The 26,822-nt window shown below is 38.2% G+C and overlaps 1 protein-coding gene across 5 annotated transcripts in view; it reads right to left on the reverse strand.

The window, feature by feature from the left end:
• The window catches only part of TENM2 (teneurin transmembrane protein 2), a 545,195-nt gene extending 521,015 nt beyond the window's left edge, over positions 1–24,180 (reverse strand). For all 5 annotated transcript variants that reach the window (XM_086470948.1, XM_086470946.1, XM_086470945.1 and 2 more), the window contains exon 1: positions 23,955–24,180. In XM_086470948.1, the coding sequence (XP_086327074.1) occupies positions 23,955–24,180 (226 nt within the window). The remainder of the gene's footprint in view (positions 1–23,954) is intronic.
• Between the last annotated feature and the right edge of the window lie 2,642 nt (positions 24,181–26,822).

Here is a 26,822-nt window from a genome sequence, read left to right on the forward strand (position 1 = left end):
CCAAAGACTTAGAAGGATTATTGGCCAAAGTACAACAACAGCTCAAACCCTGCATTTTAACTTTATGTTTTAAGTCAAGGTTGGCCAGATAATTCTTTAAAAGGAATATTTACTTTTGACAGTGAGATGTACTCTGAATTTCAGAAAATCAGAAAACCACCTTTTTAATGGCTGTTTTTAATGCATGCAATGCAAGATTTACATTGCTTAGAAGGATGGAGTAATCTGAATAAGCCAGTCTGGAATTCTTAGCTACTTCATTTTATGCTAAACACTGTAAATATTGCACAAGGGACTGCAAATTATACTGGAAAAGGCAATGCAAGTTGTTATCAACACCAGTGTCGCAAAGAATCAAGTGACTACAACAGCATACTTGAAACACAATTTTCCTTCTGTGCTTCAACCACAAAAGCACTCATCTGCTAGAATAATGAAAATCCCTCAGATTTAGACCGAGAGAGTGCCTGAAATATTTGTGCTAGGGCCTCCAAATGTGAAAGAAGCCATATCCACGCCACGTTAAAACATTGACTTTCTTCCTCCCTTGCGATGCAAGGACATCCATACTCAGCTCAGGGGCTGCGTTTTGCCTGCCGCCTTTGCCCAATGGAAAGCTGATTTATTATTACATCTGACACTACAGGATGCTAGTAACTAAAAGACTGTCACTGTAACGGAGCCTGGTTTTCATTCAGAGTACCACTCAGAGAATCAACAAAAAATCCTGCCTCTGGAAAGGATCCTGAACAGCGAATACTGAGTTTAGTCAGAAAGGCCAAAGTCTTCTTAAAACATGCTCCGTCAAGTAGTATTTACATTATTTGAGGAGTCACCACAGTGAGAAAATGAACTGTGATTCACAATGGAAGACATGGTTATCATTGACTTCTGGGATCTTATTCCCACTTATAAGTCAGTTAGACAACTCCTAAAAATTTTGGCAAATTCAGCTCTTTTTTTTTCCTTCTTTTCTTCCTTTAATTTTCTTTAATTTTACCATTTGTCTCTACAGTGTGAGAGTCCTCACTCAGACTTCACCATTGGGTCTCTTGAAGCCTACCTCTCCTATTTCTTTGACTATCTCTTGTTCCCCCCCATCCAACAGTGTCAGACTTGTGCATTAAATAAATTATATTAACGAAGCTGTCAAACTGCTTCAACATGAGTAATTCCTAAAAGCATGTCTTAGACTTAAACGTCATATTTTTAAATTCTATATTATAACAACAGAAAAAGCATTCTAAGTTGGATTTCTCTAAGTGATTATTACATTTCTGTAATGGATAAAGGCAATACATATTTGCCAGAAACACCAGGAAATCAGATGAAGGCAAGACACATGGAATTAACTGAAGTGAAATTCTGCTCTGTGATGGATGGATTGAAGTTTCACTAATCAGAGAAGTTTGCTTAGAATCAAAATAATTTTTGATTAGTTAAGAATACATGCAACAGACAATAGACAAGGGAGAAAAAAACCAGCAGTGAAAACACTAGCTAATATAAATAAAAATGGATTACTAATCTAAGTGCAAAGATTTTTTTTGTTTTCCTTTTTCTGCTCACAATGTTATTCATGCCCTTAAGCAACTCACTTAATCTTTTTTCTCACACACTTTGTCTGTAAATGGGAGTGAACGAACATAATTCTTACCAATGGTATAATATGTGAGTTAGAATAAGACAAAAAACCAACAAAATCCAAACGTCTCATAATTATTTCAACAGGATTTGGTACATCAGGGTGACATACAATCTTAGGTTTTGTTCTCTTCAGGAAAAAAACCCTATGAATTACATAAAATGCATACATTTTTCACTCAAGCATTCAACTGAGTCTTTGTCTTCCATTTTATATTATTTTCAGCTACATAAAAGATGAAGTAGATGCATTTCAAGTTGTTTTCCTTAGACTTTAAATCTTGAGTAACTCTTCTCATTTACCACCTTTCACCACAAATTAAGATGCACATCAAGACAAGCTCATTACCATTTAGAGGCCTGTTAAAAAGATGAAAAATAAATTGCACCTTAAAGTGCCCTGGATTATCTACTGGTTAATAAAATCAGTACTGAATAATTTTATAGTTCATAATAATCAGTTTGCTTTTCTTCCTTTCTCATCAAAAAGCTCTGAAAGTTCTAAGTAAATAAATGCTCACTGTTGGAAAGTACCACAATATTTGTTTTCTAAAAGTAAGAACGATGTCCATATAAAATAAATAAAACACAGTTCCAGAAGGACGGGGAACTGCTGGAAAGAGCCCAGTGCAGAGCCACACAGGTGATGAAGGGGGTGGAACATCTCCCTCATGAGGAAAGGCTGAGGGAGCTGGGTCTCTTGAGCTTGGGGAAGAGGAGGCTGAGGGGTGACCTCATGGATGTTTATAAATATGTAAAGGGCGAGTGTCAGAAGGATGGAGCCGGGCTGTTCTCGGTGATGGCCAATGACAGGACAAAGGGTGCAAGCTGGAGCACAGGAGGTTCCACATTAACATCAGGAAAAACTTTTTCCCTGTGAGGGTGACAGAGCACTGGCACAGGCTGCCCAGAGAGGTGGTGGGGTCTCCTTCTCTGGAGACATTCAAAACCTGCCTGGATGCATTCCTGTGTGATCTACTCTAGGTGGTCCTGCTCTGGCAGGGGGTTGGACTAGATGATCTTTTGAGGTCACTTCCAACCCCCAACATTCTGTGATTCTATGATAAATAAAACTAGATTTTAAAAGGGTGGGAGACCTCCCCTACGAGGGCGGGCTGACAGAGTCGGGGTTGTGGAGCCTGGAGAAGAAAAGCTCCTGGGAGACCTTATAGTGGCCTTCCAGTACTTAAAGGGGGCCTGCAGAAAAGGTGGGGAGGGACTCTTGATTAGGGAGAGTAGTGACAGGAGAAGGGGTAATGCTTTCAAACTGAAAGAGGGGAGATTTAGATTAGACATTGGGAAGAAATTCTTCACTGTGAGGGTGGTGAGGCACTGGCACAGGCTGCCCAGAGAAGCTGTGGCTGCCCCCTCCCTGGCAGTGCTCAAGGCCAGGCTGGATGGGGCTGGGAGCAACCTGGTCTGGTGGGAGGTGTCCCTGCCCGTGGCAGGGATTGGAACTGGATGGTCTTTAAGGTCCCTTCCAGCCCAAACCATTCTATGATATATACGCATTTTGGTGATTCTAAATACAGTACTTTGGGAAACTGTAGCTGAAAAATTACTCTCAGCGTGTAATCCTAATTCACAGAAAAATGTCATCTGCATTTTACAGATTTATATAAAGTTCCATTATTAATACATTTCAAATGTTTGCTGGAGAATAATATACTACATTCTCATGGAACAAATAAAATGAAGCTTAGCATATGATTGTCCTGCTGACATGAAATGTCACTTCACATCAGCAAAGTGACAGTTGCTTCATATGCAGCCCCAACACAGGAGAACCGTAAAGTGAGTAGAGCATTCAAATACACAGCAAATAGTGGTGGCCAAACAGTCACAAAGTCATTGTAAGCAAGCATTAATAATGTCATTATGAAAACTGTTACAATTAAAATGGCTGCTTTCTAGTGAATGCAGATATACCATGGCTATTAAGAGTCTTAAAAAAAAAAAAAGAAAAGAAAAGAAAAAAGGCAGCATTCTAGCTATAGGCCCTGCAGAAGCAGGGGACTTCAAATTCTGAAGTAGTCTCACAAAGTTGAGTCACAGACATAACAAATATCGATTGTGGGGAAAAAAACCCAATTACATTGGGAAGGATGATATTACAAGAACAATTCAAAATCCACAGAAGTCTATGCAAACATTGCCTACTGAGTTCGGCATTGCCTGAACTTGTGAAGAGCACCTAATAATGCACCACACACTAACTCTGCCTCCAATAAACTCAGGTACCTCAGTATTGTTTTTGTTCTCAATACTATGTTAACAGAGATCTGCACCAAAGTTCTCTAAAAAACACCTTTAAACATATTCTTCAGAAATCACTTTTTTTTTTTTTCGAAAAAAAGAAGTATTTGACCACCAACCTGTACAATTTTCAAGTCCCAATAGTGCTCTCACAAAATTAATTTTTATGTTGCTTACCAGTATATATGAATTCATACCGTACTCTTAAATGCACCCGGAAATTTAAACAACAAATAAAAAAAACTAAATTCTGTAAAGAGTGTCAGGTGATCACAGAGATCCTTATCCTGCTAAAGAAGACTGTGCTCCCAGATCATAAAGTGTATTAAGAGACTGAATCTTTGAGGCTGATAAAACACAGTGACAAAATACTGATGTAAAAATATATACAGCAATTTGATTACTCATTGTTTTGTGATCTTTTGCTTTATCTATGTCATTTTTGCTTTTCCAGCCTCCAACTTATTTTTTGGTCCAAATTGCTTTTGAAAGTCTTACTATGACTTGTTCTGTAAAACAGACAAAGACAAATCTCCAAACAATATAAACTTCATGGCCTTTTCACCTGTCAGCAGGATGTGTCAAAACTTCATCCGGCTATGAAAACAAAAAACTTGTCTTCAAATTGATGTTCCCACAACGGGCAACTTTAGCAAATCAACTTGTGCATTCGGAGCATTTTAACGTATTGGCACTTTAGCACGCCACTTACAAGCCTAGCACTCTTAACTATCACTCTCCAGAACTACCTGAAAGGCAGTCATAGCGAGGCGGGGATCGGTCTGTTCTCCCTAGTAACAAGCGATAGAACAAGGGGAAACGGCCTTAAGCTGCACCAGGGGAGGTTCAGGCTGGATATTAGGAAGAAATTCTTTACTGGAAGGGTTGTCAGGCATTGGAACAGGCTGCCCTGCGAGGCGGTGGAGTCACCATCCCTGGAGGTGTTTAAGAGATGGGTAGATGTTGTGCTTAGGGATATGGTTTAGTGGTGTTGGTAGAGCTAGGACAAAGGTTGGACTCGATGATCTTGAAAGTCTCTTACAACCAAAGTCTTCTACGATTCTATGATCTGTCCTAAAAAATAATCATACAATGACTTGGAAGGTGGAAACATCATATCTACTTCATAATATTTTTATATTTTAATTCCTCAACATTCTCTATTAATGCATTGTTGGTTGACATAATCTGGAGAAATACATAGTGTTAGTAAAACATTTGATTCTGTTCAACAATTGAGCATTCCTCCTAAACTCTTATTTAATAATCTAATTCATTCACAGTTAATAAGGAAAGCTTTTTTTCTGAACTCTGCTTAGGTGGAACTGCTTTCCCAGATGCCAGCAATGACTCACCTGTCCCACAGCCCATGCCAAGGTACCGTGCCATTCACACCTGCAAAACTGCTCTTGGCATGCAAGTACCTGGGTTGCAGGTTCTGGGCAAGTCGTTTGCTTGTGCCTCATCCCTCCTCTCTCAGATATTGCTTTCTCTAGTTACCACCTGTTAGAACAATCTTGCACTTATAGGCAAAGCCTGCTATGTTAAAAACTATGTTTTAGTGTGACAATTGCATGTCTAACATAGGGCTATTTTGAAACCTTGCACATCAGGTATCCCACATAGATGTGGACTTGACTATGGCTGCATTTCAGAACGAGTCACAGCTACAGCATTTTTTTCTTCAGTCAGTCTGTGGTTTTGAAACATTAAACAACAACTATATGGCAATATGAATTTAAGAGGCTTTTTCCCTCAAGAGCTGGCTTATATTTGTAGCTTAAATACTTCTTAAAGGACACCAGTGAACTCAGGAATTACTAAAAAGACTCTGTAGCAGGAGATTTCCTAAGGTTTTAGGAAGGGCATTTTGCGCTATTTTTCTTCAAATTAACATAAAAGGCCAAATGACAATTTAAGAGAGTTGGCAGTAAAATAATTTGAAAAAGCTCATTAGCTCTTGTTAAATTAGAAACTCACAAGCTGAAGAAGAAAGGAAGGAATGTTAAATGCAGTTCAGTCACATCACCTTCAGGTAAATAAAGCCAACTACATACATTTCAGCCATCCTTAAGCATCAGCTGTGCCATATGCACCAAGCAACAAGAGCAGAGAAAGAATTAGAAGTATGAACACCCGTTACATTTGCCACCACCACTCAACCTCCTGTGGGCTTGGTCCATGGACACCTTTGGGAACATACCCTCCCTTTCTGTGCTTCTCCTGACATTGTCAGATAATGCTTCCTCGTTGTGGAATACACAATCTGTTTTCCTGGCTTCCACTTCCCAAAACGGAAATATACTGCAGACAATGGAAGAGGAGGATCCGACAGGAGCACAAAAGTAAGCAGGGTTAAAGCAGTATTTGCCTATGCTGCTGAAAGCATGTACGGCGCTGATGAGCTTCAGCGTACTGCGTCCATCTGCAGCCATGCCATAGGCTTCCCATAGATCTATTTTAGTGTTGTTCACAGTAATTCAACTATGTAGGTAAGAAGCAAAACCCAGTCCTGTATCACCACCACCAGCTGATGCTCCCAACCTGCACAGAACAATGCCAACTGATACAATCTTACACATGCCTTTCCTTTTACCTCCTTCCAGGTTCTTTTGCAAAGCTGTGCTTACACATCTTTCTGTGGTTGGGATGGCCTCTTTATTGATAAGACTTTCCAAATAAGAGGTAGTTTCAAAAAATTCTGCTAATGCTTTCTCTTCTTGTGGATTCTGTCCAGAGTTAGCACCCTAAAACCCATACTGACACCTTTCTTATCCCTCTTTCAGCATTGCTTCTGACTAACTTTATTCATCTTCTCTTTATCTTGGTAACTCTCTTCCGCATCAATCCTCATATCTCAAAATGTACCTTGCCTTTTCAACACTGAAGATAATGCCACTTCATTTAGCTTCACTAGATTTTTTTTTTTCTGGGATTTTAAAAGCCTTTATTTATCAGTATCCTTCTGCATAGGTTAGGAGTACTTAAGAAAGGACAACCAACATAAGAAAATCATGTAACTGACTGGTGAATGCAGAAAAAAAAGAAAAAACACAAATGCATTTAAAATATTTTGCCAAGAATCTAAACATTCTTGCAAAGAATCCCTTGAGAGAAAAACTTAACTAGAAAATTTGACAGACACACTCTACCACCTGCATATCCAAAAATATCTACAGATTTCAGCAGAAATATAAAACTTCAAACATAACAGTCTCCTTGACAGTAAGACAAGAAGCCACTTTCCACAAGTGCCCTCTCCCCTCATCTGCATTTCAGATTATGCTGTATGTTAATTTACAACCTCGAGTCATCAGAAATTTAAGAAAGTCCGTACAAAGATGTTTTTAAGTGGAACAGGAGGAAGTTAAATAATAAGGTTACACAGTTTGCCCTCCTACGCAACAGGGTCTACTTTAGCTGCTCAAACTGCTAACACATTTCCTTTGTTTTTTTGGGGGGGAGGTTTGTTACCAACAAAGATCATATGCAGAATTAAACCACAATACTCTATTCTAGGAGCTGCTGACAACAGAAAAATATCTTCTAATAAAAAGACTGTCAGAAGGCAAAGTTTGTGCAGAGATTTAGCTCAGCTTCACCCTCTGTCTTCAAAGCAGAAGTGATAAAGGCCTTTCAGATATGTCACCTCTGTAGGGAAGAATTTCTCTTACATGAGCAAACAATAAATGAAGTACTTTAAACACTTCATCACATATGAACGAGATTAGTTTCAAGCAAAAAATTGGGCATTTTTCAGGCATATTGTATAAGCATAGCTCTAAGTAAATTATACTGCTGGACTTAACACAGGTTTTAAATGTATTAGGTACAACACTTTTTTTAAAAAAGCATACTTGACATTCACTGATTCTACCAATAACTACGAGTCTGTTCCTTTGCTAAAAAGTCCTATGACCTCCAGAGACATAGATTTTAATTCCTGTTCTGAAAAATAGTATTGTAAACATGTCCAGGGCCTTAATTTATTCAATTGTTTTGTGGAAATTTACATGCGTTTTGGTAACAACATTTTTTGATATGTTATTACGTCAAATAAGGAGGTGATTGGTGACAGCCAACATGGCTCACCAAGGCCAAATCATGCCTGACAAATTTGGTGGCCTTCTACGATGGGGTTACAGCGTTGGTGGGTAAGGGAAGAGCAACCAACATCATCTACCTGGACATGTACAAAGCATTCAACACTGTCCTGCACCACATCCTTGCCTCTAAATTGGAGAGAGAAGGATTTGACAAATGGACCACTTGGTGTATTGGCTGGATACTTGCACTCAAAACAGTCACGGTCAACAGCTCCATGTCCAAGTGGAGACCAGTGACGAGTGGCACTCCTCATGGGTCCGTACTGTGACCAGTACTGTTTAACATCTTCGTTGGTGATAGGGACAGCAGGACCGAGTGGACCCTCAGCAAGTTTGCTGAGAACACCAAGCTGTGTGGAACGGTCAACACGCTGGAGGGAAAGGAGGCGATCCAGAGGGACCTTGGCAGGCTGGAGAGGTGGGCTAATGCAAACCTCATGAAGTTCAACAAGGCCAAGTGCAAGGTCCTGCCTCTGGGTTGGGGCAATCCCAAGTACAGACACAGCCTGGGTGATAAGTGGATCGAGAGCAGCCCTGCGGAGAAGGACTTAGGGGTGTTGGTGGATGAAAAACTGAATATGAGCCAGCAACGTGAGCTCGCAGCCCAGAAAGCCGATCGCATCCTGGGCTGCATCAAAACCAGTGTGGCCAGTAGGTTGAGGGAGGGGATTCTGCCCCTCTGCTCTGGTGAGACCCCCCCTGCAGGGCTGCGTCCAGCTCTGGGGCCCCCAGCACAAGACAGACATGGACCTGCTCGAGCGGGTCCAGAGGAGGCCATGAAGATGCTCAGGGGCTGGAGCAGCTCCCCTGTGAGGACACGCTGAGAGAGTTGGGGTTCTTCAGCCTGGAGAAGAGAAGGCTCCAGGGAGACCTTACAGCGGCCTTCCAGTGCTTAAAGGGGGCTACAGGAAAAGTGGGGAGGGACTTTTTACACGGGCGAGTGCTGAGAGGACAAGGGGTAACAGTTTCAAACTGAAAGAGGGGAGATTTAGATTAGATATTGGGAAGAAGTTCTTCACTGTGAGGGTGGTGAGACACTGGCTCAGGCTGCCCAGAGCAGCTGTGGCTGCCCCCTCCCTGGCAGTGCTCAAGGCCAGGCTGGATGGGGCTGGGAGCAACCTGGTCTGGTGGGAGGTGTCCCTGCCCAGGTAGGGGGTTGGAACTAGATGGTCTTTGAGGTCCTTTCCAACCCAAACCATTCTGTGATTCCATGAAAGAGAGTATCAACTTCACTCTCTCCAACTATAGCTTAAACAATGAGATACCAAAATAGTGATGCTAGGGTAAATAAAATGTTCCTAGAATAGCATTCAAATCCCTGTATGTCAGGAAAAACATAATGTTAAGGAAAACAAATTTGAATCTAAGTTAAATACCTATTCTCCCAATCCACTAGTCCACAGCTGAGCAAATTGATACTTTAGATTCAACAACTGAATCAGTACTATTAAACAATATTTGTGTATTTCACAACATAATACTACAACTGTGAAAATCACGTCTTAATTTTGGGTTTCTTTAATCTGCCAAGTCATTCTATTTATTCTAAATTGTTCCTTTGCACAGATACACCATCTTGTTCTACAGATAATCATCACTTTTTGGAATGCCTAAGTTTCTGTTTTATAAATATCACATCTGTATGGTAAGAGGGTAGGTTGCCATACTTCTGAAAATTGTATTTGGTATAAATTTTCTTAAACTGGATGATAACATCCTCAGCAGCAAAAGAGATACTGGAGAACAACTGGATAAATCCTATCCCATTATTTTTTTGCAAGCTATAGAAATAATGAAGAAACACACAGATCAATGGCAAATTCACTCTAAAACAGCACTTGAGAGGAATTTTATTTATTTTTATTTTCTGCCTAGCGTAGTGATGTCCACAAAAAAGAGCCAGACAGAAAACCCCCTGTGTGGGATAGATATACTTAGATCAAGGTGTAACATTGTTTTGCTGTCAAAAAAATGAAGGAAGAAGATAAATTTAAGAGACTAAATTTAAGATGGAAGAGTCTGTCATGCAATAACAGCTTACAAGAGTTACAAAGCCGACACATAAACATAAAAAGCAAAGCTGACATATTTGATAACCACAAAGCCTGCTTATTCCAAATATACTCTCAATTACAGTCATTCTGGATTACACAAAATGAAAAAACAAGTTCAGGGAAGTGTACTATTACAATGCTCATCTCAGTTTCTATGTTGTCAACCGCTCAAAGCTTCCCTACATGCCATGGAGTCTCCCAAACCTGTGCCTGGGCAAACACCTGTGGGAAGAGAAGGCAGTTTCACACCTTCCGACTGTGCAACACACATCCCACCCCTGCACTGATACTTGGGGCAACACAAGAACGTGGAAAACATGTCACAGCAGCTTCTTGTGGTTCGAATGTTTTCTTTAAGGGTCGATTCTAAAAATCAAGCTAAGCCTTACTGTCTCTCAAAGGCAAACAGTTGTGGATAGCGGACTCTCTTGAAAAGACCTTAATATATTAAGCCAGCACCTCATCTGTGTTGCTTTGTTGCAATTACCCCAGAATAGCCAATGAACAATAACAAAAGTTTCATTACAGTTTGTTAATAGCAGAAGCAAGCACAAAGGTTCATTTTACTTAAGAAATGGTAAAGAAACAGGCAAACACATATGAGAGATTGTTGCACTGAGTCAACAAGAGAGAATCACACAACTGAAGTACTGAAGACATCTAAACCCACAATCTGTTGTGTACACAGTGATTTCAGAAAGCAAATAACATTTCATTTTTCTGTGCTGTGTTCTGGTTGAATTGTTCCCATTCGAACAATCGTAAATACAAGTATTGGATTTTAGTCCTCTATCAATACGAGATAATATATATTTCCAAGTCCCTCAAATTTAATGTTCTTTCTTCTAATTAGACTGCTGCTAGATCTGTAGGCAGTCCTATAAACCACTTTAACCTCATTTTAATTTTTCATTATGAAAATTATAACTGTTCATTAACTTTGGAAGACACAGCATTACAGTTGTGATATAGAACTCCTCAAAATATTAACAATCTACTTTATAAATTCAATGCTTGAAGCAGATATTTGTAACAATGTCATGAGTTTTATTCTTGTGTTTGTAAGAACTCAGGAAAAAAAACTTAATAGGAGCACACAAGTTGCCTATCCATGCACAAAATTTTATTCTGGGTCACTGAGTCATTTATATCACTGTCATGATTTTAAAATCAGTGCCAAAACAGAGTTGCACCAAATTTAGCAGACTTGTTAGAAACTAAACCACAACCCCCCAAAACAAGAAACTATCTGACTAATATTACCCTTCCAATCTCTCCAACTCTTTGGTAAGATTACTTAAACAAGAATGATGTCCAGATTATCACTTTCTGTGTAGTGAATTTTCGCATATTGTGAATAATTTTGATTGAAGGTAATAGTTTCCCACACAGATTAAGCATCATTTTAGCTTTGCTTCAACACTGTTCAAATGCCTATCTTACGGAGAGAGAAACTCCAAGAGACAACTAGATATCACTATGAAATCAAATGGAGTATTACTTACACAGAGCTTACACTATACATGTATACTACTTATACTTACACTGTTTCCCACAGCATTCTCCTGGAGAAACTGGCTGCTCATGGCTTGGATGGGTGTACTCTTTGCTGGGTGAAAAACTGGCTGGATGGCCGGTCCCAAAGAGTGGTGGTGAATGGAGTTCAATCCAGTTGGCGGCTGGTCACAAGTGGTGTCCCCCAGGGCTCAGTACTGGGGACAGTTCTGTTTGATATATTAATCAGTGATGTGGACGAAGGGACTGAGCGCTCCCTCAGTCAGTTTGCAGGTGACAACAAACTGGGTGGGAGTGTTGATCTGCTGGAGGGTAGGAAGGCTCTTCAGAGGGATCTGGACAGGCTGGATCGATGGGCCAAGGCCAGTTGTATGAGGTTCAACAAGGCCAAGTGCCAGGTCCTGCACTTGGGTCACAACAACCCCCTGCAGCGCTACAGGCTGGGGATGAGTGGCTGGAAAGCTGCCTGGCGGAAAAGGACCTGGGGGTGGTGGTCAACAGACAGCTGAACATGAGCCAAGGCGGCCAACAGCATCCTGGCCTGTATCAGAAATAGTGTGGCCAGCAGGAGTAGGGAGGTGATTGTGCCCCTGAACTTGGCACTGGTGAGGCTGCACCTCGAATACTGTGTGCAGTTTTGGGCCCCTCACTGCAAGAAAGACATTGAGGTGCTGGAGCGGGTCCAGAGAAGGGCAACAGAGCTGGTGAAGGGTCTGGAGCACAGGTCTGGTGAGGAGCGTCTGAGGGAACTGGGGCTGTTTGGTCTGGAGAAGAGGAGGCTGAAGGGAGACCTTATCGCTCTCTACAGCTGCCTGAAAGGAGGTTGTAGGGAGGTGGGGGTCAGTCTCTTCTCCCAAGTAACAAGTGACAGGACTAGAGGAAATGGCCTCAAGTTGCAACAGGGGAGGCTGAAATTGAAGATTACGAGAAACTTCTTCACTAAAAGAGTTATCAAGCATTGGAACAGGCTGCTCAGGGAAGTGGTGGAGTCACCATCCCTGGAGGTATCTAAAAGACAGTGGCACTTAGGGACATGGTTTAGTGGCAGACTTGGCAGTGCGTCATTAACAGTTGGACTTGAGGATCTTAAAGGTCTTTTCCAACCTAAATGATTCTCTGATTCTATGATTATAAAAAGTTTTTTTGGTTCTGTAACTACAAAAATTGCAATATTAATATTATATTTATAATACTTCATATGCCATCTTAAACTGCCATTTTTAAAACACAGTACTTTACTGGAAATAATTCAACAAAACTAGAAAACTGTGCTAGACCAGTTACCACAGAATGGGCCATTTGTTCAGGGAATGAAATTTACACATTTGTTCTACTTTTTTTTTTTTTTTTTGATAAATTATCAGACTTAGCATTGCCCCTGGCTTAAGTAGCAAAACCTAAAATACTGATAATTTTTACTTCAATATTTAATACAAACTGCATTGACATATTTGACAAGACAGAGTTGTACTGAACTGAGTGATCCTGCAACTGAGCACGTACTATCTCACATAATTAAAATTTAAACTTGTTTCTAGCCAGCAGTCAGTACACTACTTGCTAATTTCTAGGTAAAAACTGACCAAAAATTCTACCTTTTTCACATGGAATACTGGAAAAAATACTACTGATATTGGATATTTGTTTAAATTTTCTTAACTTTAGACATTTCTTTATATTCCAGAACAGCTGGTGGAACTGCCAAACCAAAAAACCTCAACGGTAGCTTTCTGTGTAATCCCACCAACACACGGAACTTTCCATGAAGTTTAGGTCATACATGAACATGTTGAAAAGACACACCAAGAGAAGAAAGCGACAGCAACTACCAAGATTGAGAACTTAAGAGTGGATAAATGAGCTAATAAGGAAAGAAGGAATATGACAGTGACGTGCATGCAGCCTTTACAATACCAGAAGTGGCAAGGCACGCCTGGGCTGATAACTTGGATAAAGGAAGCAAGGCAAGGAGTAGAACAGGATGGATATTGGTGCGATCTTCCAAGCAAAATTTTTATTAAGCTGAAGCAGCATCTTGCATGGTAATCCACAGAAGACCAAGGTTTGACTTCCAAAATTACACTGGACAAACTACACCGAAGAGACATTTCAGTAGCGATGATCAAACTGTTCTTCACACGTAATCTACTTCAAGCAAGTATCTTTGTGAAAGTAACGATTTTGAAAACATTTGATTGTCATAAGGAAAACAGAACTAACTAGCATCATTCAACGTGATGGTAGTCACGCAGAGCCCAGAAACAGAATCATAAGCGATACAACAGGCACTACTTTTAGTGTTACGTCAAGAACATTTTCAAGTGTCAAATTCAACTTGTAACATCCAGTTTTTCAAAGTTTAGACAATAGTCTAGTTCTTAACTACTGTGTTTTCCATAACTTTTCTTTAGGCAGGTAATTCCTCTCTCCATTTTTCTGTACTTGCTCAAATTCAGCTAAAATGAAATATCTTACTTTTCACTGCATTAAGAAGAATCAGAGAACTGGGGTTTTTTTGTTTTCACGTATAAGCTTTCTGCATCCATTTTAACAAGGTTCTATCACACACACATACAAGCCTCTGAGACCCATTCTGAATCATGTATAAGAAACAGCATTCCTCAGAGAGGCTTTTCTCCAAACAGTTTTAAAAGTTATCTTTTAATGCTGAAATAGACAGGATGTAGGGATTGCTACCAGTGAAGGAGCAGGAATCCAAACAGCTCTAAGCCAAATATTCTAAGAAAATCTAAGCAAGTAATTACAAATAAAACTGCTTACATTCATGCAACTTGTTTGGCAACAGCAGTATACCATAAGGAAAGCTGCTACAATTCATAACAGCATCTTGTAATAAAACAGCTTTATGCATCCCTCTCAAACTGTTTAGTGCTCAAATCTCATCAGATGGCTGAGTAAGCATTACACTTTGGGACAGTAAATCTCTGTTTCCAATATGGTCTACATTCACAGAGATGTACTTTTGCATTCACTGTAAGACACTTCCAGCTAAGTACTCTTATAAAAAATAGTAATATATAAAAATATCTGCATGCTATTTTGCCTAGTCAGCTATCTAGACTCTGAAAAAATTTAGGAACCTTGAAGGACCAGCAGCTCAACAGGAACTGACTGTTACCAGAAAAAGCTAATTTGAAGTCTGGATTTAGAAACATGAAAGTAGTATGAAAGGGTTATCTTTATACGTGTCACTGTCTCTTCAACATGTCTTTATCCATGTCACTGAGGAATATATGGCATTGCTATGGTACATTTTGCATCCTTCAGAGAAAAACTAAAAGATAATAAAGGGTTTAGAAATGAGCAACAAATCTGACTTCATGACAGAAGATGATACTATACAGGCAGATGCCTGAAGAGCTCTACCTAACAGATAGATAGAAAGAGCTCACAGAAAAGACAACTGGCTTAACTGCAGTATCTAACTGAATCTGTAAAGAAAAAACACTGGTTATTATAGGTGTTCTAATACAACAGAAAAGGGCATCACCAGACCTAACGGCTAGCAACCAATGCCAGTTTCCAAAATCCAAAAAGAAGCTGACATCTGCTTTTAACATGGAGGTTGACTTCCCACAGACACTGCCTGCCAGTGGAAACGATGAATTTTCTGCCTATTGATGTTTTCAAGACTCCAGAATTTGCTTCATCCAAGGACTGGGATCAATGTAGAAATAATCTGATGAAAGTTAATGAGCAACTGGATAGCAGGCCAAACAAGATAAATGGTAGGCCTTCTGACCTTAAACTCTGAATCCAGAGAGAAATAATATCAAACGAAAAAGAACAAACAAAAAATGCTGGGTCCTGCTCACCCAATTATACTTGCTTCTAGTTTTCTCTTCTACTAATTCTGATTCCCATTTACAGGCTTTAAGTGAATTGGTCATCAGCATTTTGACTCAGTTTCCAAGCATCCATGGTTCTCTAAGGAAGAAAATGAGGTTTGGGCAGTAGGTTTTTTTGTGTGTTTGAAAATTTCCTTATGTTCTTCTTACTCTGTGAACTGTATGTATTTGGGTCCAGTCACAGTATTTGAAAAGCATCGAAAAATTACGTAACCCATTTGAGGTATTAGGAGAACTAACAGGGGAAAGAAAACAAATATCAACATGAGGAAAAAAAATAAGGTGTAAAAGACAATTACAGAATAAACACAATAAACACCTAAAACCTGTTCTCAACGCATTTGAGCTAAAAACTGACATGCATTGGAGCAGTGCATATACTCTGGTGCTTAATCCATCTTCTACACACTCCAAAAATATACAATTGTCTAATCCTTTTCTTATTTTCCTGAAGATGTGGACCTTAAGAACATCTAGTATCAGAGAGTTCAACAACGTATAATACAAAATAAATGCTTTTGTCAGTTTAAATGTAAGGATTTCCATTTTATTTAAATATTTCTTTCTTTCTGTATTATGAGAAAGGAGGAGGAGAAGCAAATGCCTTAATTTTTTCTACCATAGAACAAGCTTTAGAGGGGGTCCCAAGCTCACAGCAGAAACAAAACAATATTCACTAATTCAAACACTGGACTACATGACTTTGAAAGACTAATTTTCTGGTACATGCCTAGGATGCAGGGACAGACGCCCAACTCAAACCCAGATGAAGTATAAAAGCTTTTTAAATCTGAGATTGTCATGGTAATATGTGTATTAGAAAAGCATCTGAATCTTTTGTATTCATCAGTTTGGGAACATTCACAAGTAATCAGCCTCCTTTCCAAACTCTTCTTGCTGGAAAATACAGCCTAAAAATATCTGTGTTAAACTGCAGATCCTTGTAAAGACAAGAACCCAGAGAAGGTGGAATATTTGCAGAGTTTTCACAAGATAGCCATTTTTGTTAGTAGGGTTAATCAAGAAATAAATAGTTTCATTCAGAGTATCTTATTTTAAAAAGAAAAATATTATTTCATCTCCTTGGAGTACTTTATTTCCCTTTACAATGGATTTTAATATGAGAAAGAACACCCACATGGATGTTCCTAAGTATTACAAATTTTTAGAAGAGTGTGTGCACGTGTGTGTATGAGAAAATGGAGAAGGATTTATAGGATCAAAAATTATTATTTTCAGTATCCAATGTCTTAGACTTCTATCACATAGCTGAGCAAAGGGATGAGGAGAAAAGAAAGTACACAAAGAACCGGTTTTCTTCAACATTCAGTTAGGCCCTGGCATTATAAGGTAAGCAAACACTGCTCCTGTTTTGAAGCACAAGATCTTTTTGCTTGACACAAATTTGTAAGTATAAACTATAATTCCTATTAATTTTGAAGTGCTTTTGAAAAGGTATTTGCGTTAAAATTGTTTCTAAGCCTATTCTAGAGTAGACCTAAGGTTTTTTTTTTAAATTTCTTTTAGTCACAGTGTGTGCTAACGACATGAGATGGCAATGTCAACATTTTAGAAGTTATCCTTCTCTATCTAGTTTATATAATATTTGTGTATCTTTGTAAATGGTTGAAAAGAAATAGAACCTAGCTTAACTTAAACATCAACTCACGAGGAGTCCAGTACACCAGCAGTAAAAAAAGCAGGAGCTCTTTTTGAAAGCTAAATAACTGTTTAGGAAAAAAGGAGCATTAAGTCTATACATACCTATATATTTGCATTGGAAATCCCTGCTTTCTGATTCTCTAATTTAAACTGTAAACAAATGCTGATTTTTAATAATGATCACGGGAGAGAAACTGCCAAGAATAAAAATTTGTTCGCCGAGAGAAACTGTGTGTGTACACAGAATTTCCGTACTAGGTCTAGCTGTTTGTTGTTTATTCTACAAATACGTATTAATATTAGAATAGTACTATGTTTTTCAGTGCTGGTCATATTAATTATTACTGGAGTCCTCTGTCAGCATCATAGCTTCTCTATATAGTTTCAGAAGGTAATATTTCATTCAACCCCAACTTCACCTTTATTAAGTTCTCCTAGAACAAGACTCCCAGTAATACTGTAATTGATTACACTGGGTGTTTACCATGCTAGTTGATTACATTCTTTCCACAGCAATAATGTTTAAAATACTTCAACATGCTGTATTGCAATGGCCACCTCTGAATTGCTGGACTGGATCCTGTCATTCAGTATCTGCGCTCTCAGAGGAGGATTCCCAATGGCCAAGATGCTGATCTAGAAGCTGGCTCAACTAGTCAAACAGGTAAGAGAGCAAGAGTTACACCTTCATTCAACAAGTCCCTGTTAGACAGTCTGACATCTCAATGGTTAGTTCCAGCATGTCTGAGCAACCAACCACACCCAGCAAATTAAGTCACAATGTTGAAGATATAAAAAAAAAACCCAAAGCCAAACCTAAAACCACAAAAGAGCAAGTGAAAACCAACGTATGCATATGTACTTGGAAGTACCCTGAAGACTAAGAGTCTATTCCGTGATGTTTCCCTCAAAACCCACTTCTAAAGAGATTTCTTTCTGATTTTATGTTATTGTGACTCAGATCTAATATACACAAAGTTTTAGTTTAATTCCTATTTATCAGCAGATGTTGGTACTACAGCTCAAAAGGCCACTTGACTGATGCTAGAGTATAAATGAGAGGAAGCATGTTACATTTTGAGTTATTTTCTTACATTTTCCTTTCCTAAATGCATATTTGGGGAAGGGCACTATAAAGGCTTATACTTTTGTTTATTTGCTAGTCTAGTAATGCTGCTATGTAGCTCCATTTTTAACAATATCAACACAGATGAAAGCACAGATAAAAAGTGCTGTCATGTTTATAAATTGTTTAACAATGAGAATCATATAACCTTTTATGATTTGGGAAGGGAGAAGGTGGGGAGGGAGTTTTTATTCAACATCTTTGGTTTATTAAATAAGATATACATATTAAAATATAAATTTTTACTTCTCTCTAATGCCGTATTTCCTAGAGAAGGGAAACTGAATGCAGTTTTCTCACCTTAATAAATACTTTACACTAGGATCTTGTATCTCTTAGGTAACCATTAAAACCAAAGTCAATCTTGATGCAACAGCAATGCAAGTTATGTGTGTGTACCAGTTATAGCAGGAAATTTGCCTTGAGGCCTTCTTCCCCACACAAGCTACACTACATCTGATCCCACATTCAGGGCTTCCTCCTTAAGCTTCTGCCACCTGCCTCCACCTTGGATTTTGTTTGAGTATGTAAGTGTATGGATATACCAAAAAGCAACATACTGCAGAATGCCCCTCAAAACTAACATGACAAAGGAAAACTAGAATGTGCTCCCACTCTAACCAGAATACAAGAAAAAGTTTTCTTTAATGTCTTTAATCCAAATCTGTATATTGAACATTTAATTTTCAAAAGGTCACAGTTTCTGGAAAGAAATATTAAAACTAAGATTAGTAATACTCAGTTGGATTTGGAAGGGATACAGTAATATGAGCCTAAAGTTGAGTACGACTCATGCTTGATGACAAGATGACCAAAATCTCATCTTGCTGTTACTGGGACTATAAGCAGCAAGATGACTATAAGCAAGTTAGCCTGAGAACTTGTAACAGCAACTATCCCCGCTATACAGCAGCGCATTAATTGTTGCTGATCACAGAACACCTGACAACAATAACTTTAAATCTGAACAAGCTTAATCACTCTCACGAAATGTTCTTATTGCACTGTGCTTCTTTGAAAGTGTCCCAGTAAATTATTTGGTGACAGATTTACGATGTGAAGAAAAACAAGAAAACAACATTCACTTCTCTCAGCAATCAGAGCTGCCCTATAGAGTAGACTGTGAAAAATAACATGTAGATTCATCAAACAGGTTTGGGCTGCTTTGGGTTTGGGGCTTTGGTTGGTTTTTTTTAACTGATATTTTTCTTTTGTCTTTAGGAAATCTGTTGAATGCATATGGAGAAAAGTATGAAATATCCAAGAGATGAGTAGTATGGCATAGTAACACAACTTCATGTGAAAGAAAACTGAGTGCATTACACTTCCAAAGTGCCCCTCTCTGAGAATTCTACTGCGATAACTTAACTTTCTATTTGATGTTAATAAAAATACTGGACAATCTTAAGGGACATTATAAGGGATTTATGATAATCACATTCACTAGTTTTTTTCCTAACTCCCGTTAACATAACCATAGCATTAAACAGGACACAAAAAGCACTTGTTTGTAAGTATAAAAGAATATAAAGTGGAATTTGAGCTGACATACAGAAAGGTATCAGCCATCGTTCTTTACCCAAATTATCTCGCCATACAAAAAGAGATGCTGTGACATATACAAAGCAATTTAACTGCGGTAAAAAATTCAAAATATTTCAGAAGACTGTTGTGTCCAGTTTAATATGATTGTGGCTTTTAGACTTGTTTTTAATAACTTCAGTCATACCCTAATTGTTCTAACATGTCACAGCAGAGATTTACTGCTAAACTAGATCTGATCTGAGAATGAGAAAGCAGTCAGTTCAGTATAACTATTGGCTACTAAATTTTTCATCAGCTGAAGCCTGGCATTTGGCCCAGGCAGAAGCACAAAATCCATGAGCTATGAATGCCAAGTGAGGAAGTCTGGAATGGTAAGGTTTGCAATCACCCCTCTGAAACCCATTTTAAAACCCTTAACAGCTCAGTAGAGTGTTCTTTTAAGCACAATTTGGTCACAAAATACACTTGAAGAAAAGCTGCCTTTCAAAGCAACCATTTTAAGGAAAGGTTTTCCAAATTCTTTATTTTTTGCCTTAAAGGACATCTATCCTCATCACGCTGTGTCAGCAGATGAAGTCAGAAACAATGTATTTTTTTTTTTTTTTTTTTTTTTTTTAAAAAAAAAAAGGTTCTCCTTGGTGGAAAAAGACATGGCATATAGAGAAACTATAGAGAAACTTATGTATTACCACAAGATTGTAAAATATTCCAGATACTCAGAGGTGTCAGAACTATTATCAAGCTTTTGATATATCCTAGCAGTAAGTATACAAGTTTCTATTCATCTTAAAATATAGCATTCAAAAAGGACTCCTCAACTTTTTTTAAATCTTATAATGTTTGAATGCTCTCTCAGATCCACTGAAGGACTGTATTTTCAGAGCGACTAAATAATGATTATCCAGTGCAGGTACTGAATTACAAATACGTTTCCATCTATATTAGGGAAAATCTGAGACAAACGAATAGCTCAAGCACACATGGGACCTGTTGTTGTAGCCAAGAACCTGAACACCTATTTTGAAGGCAATCGGAAAATAAGCTTGACACAAAAATACTAAACCTATTCTGAACTACTTTGTACAAATATTATTACTGATACGTTAAGAACAGACTTTAAAAGGGGAATTTTATTTCTTAGAAAAATTACAAGTAAACATCTTAAAAAGTAATGCCAGACGAAGGTGCTTCAGGTAATATACAGTCATATCATCCTTCATGCCTTTATACCAAAACTTCCAAATACCACACTAGGAAGTAGCATCTACAACAAAGAGGAACTTTCTTTGGCAGACACATTTGTCACAATTAGCACAAAAAGCTTATTTCAAAACATGCAAACTATGACAAAGTTTTTTTAAGTGGTATTCTCGGAGCTAAACTTCCACCAACATTCAATTTTCCTATCGAATGCCTTGTTCACACTAGCTTAGAGAGGTATTTATACTTCGGAGAGCTGCTTTTTCATTAAGAATGAGACGAACAAGCCAGAACAGAAGGACAATAAAATACTAAAGCAAACCAAGAAGATCTGTTTCAGATATCTGAGCTTCGAATAGAGTTTATGTTATTAGCATTTCACTGTCGAACCATTTTAAACTAAAATGGAAGTAGTACAACTCGGTCTTACGCTTAACAGATTTTCAAAACTGAGTAATGTATGATCAGGCAGCAGCTAGAAACAACTGCTTTGAGAAGTTCCAGTGCCATGCTTAAACCGGATACTTTTCAGTAAGTCAAATGCATATAGCTTTACTTTCAGAATAGACAAAATATTGAGGAAAATATCTACAATTGCTTAAAATAATATGTCAAGTTTTTTATAATAGAAGAATAAAAAAATTCTCTAAAGACTATTTATTTTAAACATGCTTATTTCCTACAGAATTTAATCCCATCAAAACACCCACTCAAATGTAGAATAAATTTACATGTATAAACTCCTAGATGTCTGCAGCTGGAAACCACATGCGCAAGATGTAACGAACAATACTTTCTACTATATGAACCGTATTTTTATCCATATAATATTCATGCAGAAAGTGAGAACATGTAGCAAGTCTTAATCTAGATCTACTTGCCACATTATCTGAAATTTCATGTCAGTGGAGGATCTGTACAACCAGAAAGATACCAAGCTTTCAAATACGAGGAATCATCAGACAGACTCATTTTCTAAAGAAATGTGCTTTCTAAACTTAATAAAAACAGGAAAATAAGGTGTCACAGCTCATATTATTTAACAAAAAACTTTACTTTAGCTCTCTAAAACAAAGTTGATTCACCTAAACAAAACAACAGAGATTAGCAGGGGGCAAAAAACTAGTTAAAAAAAGTCTGAGCATTTCAATTCAGTTACCAACAATTTTCACTCCCCTTCATAAAGAGGGCAGATAAGAATGTATTAAGAGCAGAAGGAGGATGAACAGTTGTCAAATCAGTAATCAAGAGAAAAAGAACAGCATCATGAAATGCCAGATAATGACCTGGAAACCAAAATGAGGCACTTGAGCTGAAGCATCAATCATCCAGATAGGGAAAAGTAATATTTAGATGACTCCTGTACACAAAGGCTGAACAAACCACAGTGAAAATGGCTCCAGTGGCTCATATGATCTAGTCGCAGTTTGAGGTGTTATCTCTAGGTAAATACTTATAAGCAAAGAAAGACCCTACAAGAGCAGAGATTACCTCAGAAAATGGAATGTGTTCGATAGACCAAGCACAATGCAAACACTTCCAAATGTCTGTACACAAATGTGAGAGAAACACGAGATCAGACAAGGGTTTAATTAGTGATGCTAATTAATAGATACTTTGATTTAAAGGTGGAGACAGACACTGACTGCTGGCAGAATGCTTTAAACGAGTTGCACGACACGATACCGTGTATAAAAAACAATCTTTCATTGAATGATCTCTACAGAGAAGCGTGATAACTTAGGATTTCCTGAGTCGCAATATCAGAAATGTGTAGTAAAGAACTATCATATGCCATTAACAAGCACACATGTAAAATTGTAGTTTCAGCAATTAAAGATCGGTAGATAATTTACCTTCCACTGAGGGGCACAAAGGGCTATACATTTATGCATCAAAACTGCCTATATCTTGCTTGATATAAAGCATATCTGATTCTTCAGCTGAAAGTAAACCAAGTAATTTATTTTAAAAACCGTATCTAATTGTTGACTGAGTGACAATTTAATCAGGCTGTTTGGTCAAGTTACCCCGATGATTGAATGCTGTTCCTATGAAGCAATGTTCACTAATGGTTTCAACACACCGACTTACGGTTTATTGAGACAGGTAAATACCTGAACGAGAGTAAAATTATTTTTGCGTACCACGCAAAGGCATAATCAGTTTTTTCAACTACAAACGTTTAGACTGTTAAATCATTAATTCATTGGACACAACAGGTATTTAAAGCGAAGAACATTTTATAAAAGAAGAGATTACTTCACCTTGCTTACAAATTCACACAGGCAGGTTATTTCAAATATTAGTTCTAGGATCTCGATGCTGTAATAACATATTATAGCCAATTATAAAAGTAATTAGAGCAGTGTCCTCCTTCCAGTTTTTATAAGATGAAGGGCAAGCAGTAAGGGTTTGCAGTGACAAGATGAAGCCAGAAGAAACAGCATTCTCATTCCCATATTTCAACTGTAGAGCAGCTAAGAACATGAAAGGAACTCCGAGGCACCCGATTAATTATAAATATAAGTTGCCCATATGGGTTTTTACTGTAACAGCGGTTTAGTTACCTTTTCAGTACACGTACTCTGTTAAAGACAGGAAAGTTTGGCTGAAAATTCCATTATTATTTATAAAATAAACCTAGGAAACAGAAAACAAAGCATACTGGCCAACCCTGAGATCCATGACAAATACATCTGGTTAAGGGTCACTAGCATTTGTTTATCAGATATTTTGAACGGTGGATCCTGGTTGGTTTCCTTTACAAACAGCGAACTCCAACAATATCAGAAATCTAAGAAGAGAAGGAATGCCCTAATTTAACACAAACCAGTTGAAATAGTGGTAAAATGGGATCCATTCTCCTACAGTCCTTTCATTAAGACCCCTTAAAACACTGATATACTTTAACAAGTGACAGCGATTGTCTACCGAGGATCACTGTAACAGAAACCAGTTCTGACTTTAAACATACCTTGTCTTGGAAACTCATCTGACTCCCTGTGAACCAGGTCAGAAACTCGATTGCCATAGTGCATCCTGGTGTCATGATCATATGCCTTCAGTGTCTCACTTGAGCTGTAAGACTTCTGAGTTGGTACTCTGCAATCTTCACTGTCCAGCGAAGAGCTTGTATAGCGACATTCCTTTCCGCACCGGCCCCTCGTCAGAGAACGGTGTCTTCTATCTTTTATATCCATTTTTCTGAGTTGGGTAGGACACTTTCAGAAAAGCCACTCTTGTATTTAGGGTCAGCCACTGTCACCTAAAACCAGGAAAGGATAACAAAAGAGTGAGCAAGGTTGCTACTACATGTTGTTTTATTCTACTTTCCCTGATTTGTTCTTGAAGAACAATGCAGCACAGGTCAAGAAGAAAGAGAAGATTCACATCATGCATTCTTAGAAATTGTAATAATTGACCTGAATGGGTGGGGGAAAGAAAATCAAATGCTGTAAGAGAATCGCATTCTATCTACATGATCATTTCACTGAAGAGTTTAAAAAACAACGATAAAACAAAACCACTGTTATCTCTTGATTTTTGAGTGAGCACTGATAACAACATGGAACTGACAGAGCAGTATTTGTTCCTGTTACGCAACAGTACAAAGAAAAGCAGATTCAAACCAGCTTTAATTCTTTCTGTTCTTCCTGCAGGAGGGCTTGCAATTAAGGATGAAGCATGCAGGAGAGTTGTACAGAGGAGATTATTCCTGTTCAGCATTAATGCATTACAGAGGTGTACGTTATCCTTTAACAATGTGTTCACAAGCAGCAGCAATTGATTTTATTGCCCCTGGATAATGTAACCCAAGGCCCTGTTCGCAACAAAAGGTTGGACCAGGTATCTCCAGAGGTCCTTTTTAGCCTTAACGTTTCTGCATTTTTATGATTCTCTGAACACACTTGGGAATTGGCTGCTCTTATGCACCACGGAACACGACTAGATGCTCTTCTTCGCAGTCCCTCAAAATAACCACTTTATCCATCTCAGCAGTTGGAGCTCTTCAAAATGGTGCAAATATCCTCCTGCTCACTGGACCAGAGATAGATTCTTACAGCCTACTTAATTAGGACACACTTACCATAGCATATGTATTTTAATATATGCACAGTTAGCATGCATAAACTGCAAAATGAAAGATACTGTGGAAAGCAAGAAACACACTAAGCATGAACACGTTAATCACTGGGGTACTAATTATTTTGCGTTGTATTTGTATATATATCTTTCTCTGACTGCATGCTATGCCCAGGTCTGTACTAGTCCTGAGAAATCCTCATGACAAAACTTTTTACTGGAAATGAAATCTTCCTACACAAAAAATACCCAGATTTAGCTAACCAGCGAAAACCAGAATGAAACCTCTGCTTTTCTGTACATGGCCAAGGACGTAAAGAAACGGTTTTGGCAAGTTTAGCTGGGACAGCTGAAGACATTTTCTTTCCCATTGTCCCCTCTGAGTTCGGGTGCCTACTCAAAAGCCCACCCAGCAGAACGGGAGCAGGTCCTGCACACCAGCTACACCCAGTCTCAGGTCAGAGCCTTTACTTAAAGCAGTTCAGCAGTATGATTCCTTCTGCCACCTCTGCAACCAAGGTAACAAACCCCAGTGAAAGATGATAAAAACCCCAGAAGGCAGTCATGTTTTTCATTGTTGTAGTTGTTCGAACTTGTACGAGAGGAGATCATAACATTGGCGTAAATATTGGCTAAATCATCGCTTTTTGGTTGGAACAGATTATGCCTTAAGACAGAATAAATGTACTTGGCCAGAGAAGCTAGTGAGCTTGAGAAAAGGTTTCTTAGCTTCATTTAGACTCTGACATTTAGACTTGTGGTTTTTAAAGAAGAAAGTTAGGCAACCAGGAGAAACAGCTGCTTTAAGCCACCCACAGGTACCCTGCAATCTGTGAGCGATATAAGTGTAAACATGCTTACTTTTTTCTCCTTCTCTTATTTTTAACTATGATGGTACATTTCAGAAGGAAAACAACCAAACAAGCAAAAACCACAAAACAACATAGAGAAAAGCCAAAACAAAATCAGAAGACATTTAGCACTTAACATTGGGAGGGTTAGTTTTAGAATGTTAGATTAAAGAAGAATTAAGACTCAATATACACTCCCATTTCTCACCTCTCTGAACGTCTAGTGGCTAAGATGACTTCTCTGTATCTGAATTACTCAGTTCAATTCTTTGGTCCTGTAATATTTATTAAACTGTAAAGCATGTTAACTGTATAACATGTTAACACTGGTGGCACAGCTTCATGTTTGAGGAGATATATGATCATTTAGATTAACAACGCCTGGTTCTTTGATCCCAGTTCAGTGGTATCTCATCAAATTCAGATACCAATACCACAATTATAAAGCACAGAAACGGATTAATATAACACAGTATTGAGCAAAACCTGCCAATTACTTTCTGGATGTCTCCTTGCTACTGTTCAATACAAAAGCCTATTATTCCATATGAATGTATAGTCTATCAGTTCAGAAAAACAAACAGCTTTTTGTTTTTATGATTGCTAAACTTTAAGCTGTCTGGCCTGATTTCTATTGTTTCTGAAAGAACAATTAATTCCTTGTTACTATAGTTAAAAGGAGGATTTACTATGACTGAGATAAAACCTCTGAGTATTTCCATGACATTAGCTTATTAAAGCATCTTAGGCAGACAAGATTTTTTTTTTAAAATGTTCCCTCAATAAACATTCTTTTGTAAAGTCTTGTGCAATTACTCTACAAATTCAAAAAAGAAAGGAAATGGTAAGACAATGCTCTACTGTTGATAATACCAAGAAATATTCCTCAGTTACCTTCATGTGCAGAA

Source organism: Leptosomus discolor, chromosome 10, assembly GCF_034619465.1.
Source record: "Leptosomus discolor isolate bLepDis1 chromosome 10, bLepDis1.hap2, whole genome shotgun sequence".
Lineage (NCBI taxonomy): Eukaryota > Metazoa > Chordata > Aves > Leptosomiformes > Leptosomidae > Leptosomus > Leptosomus discolor.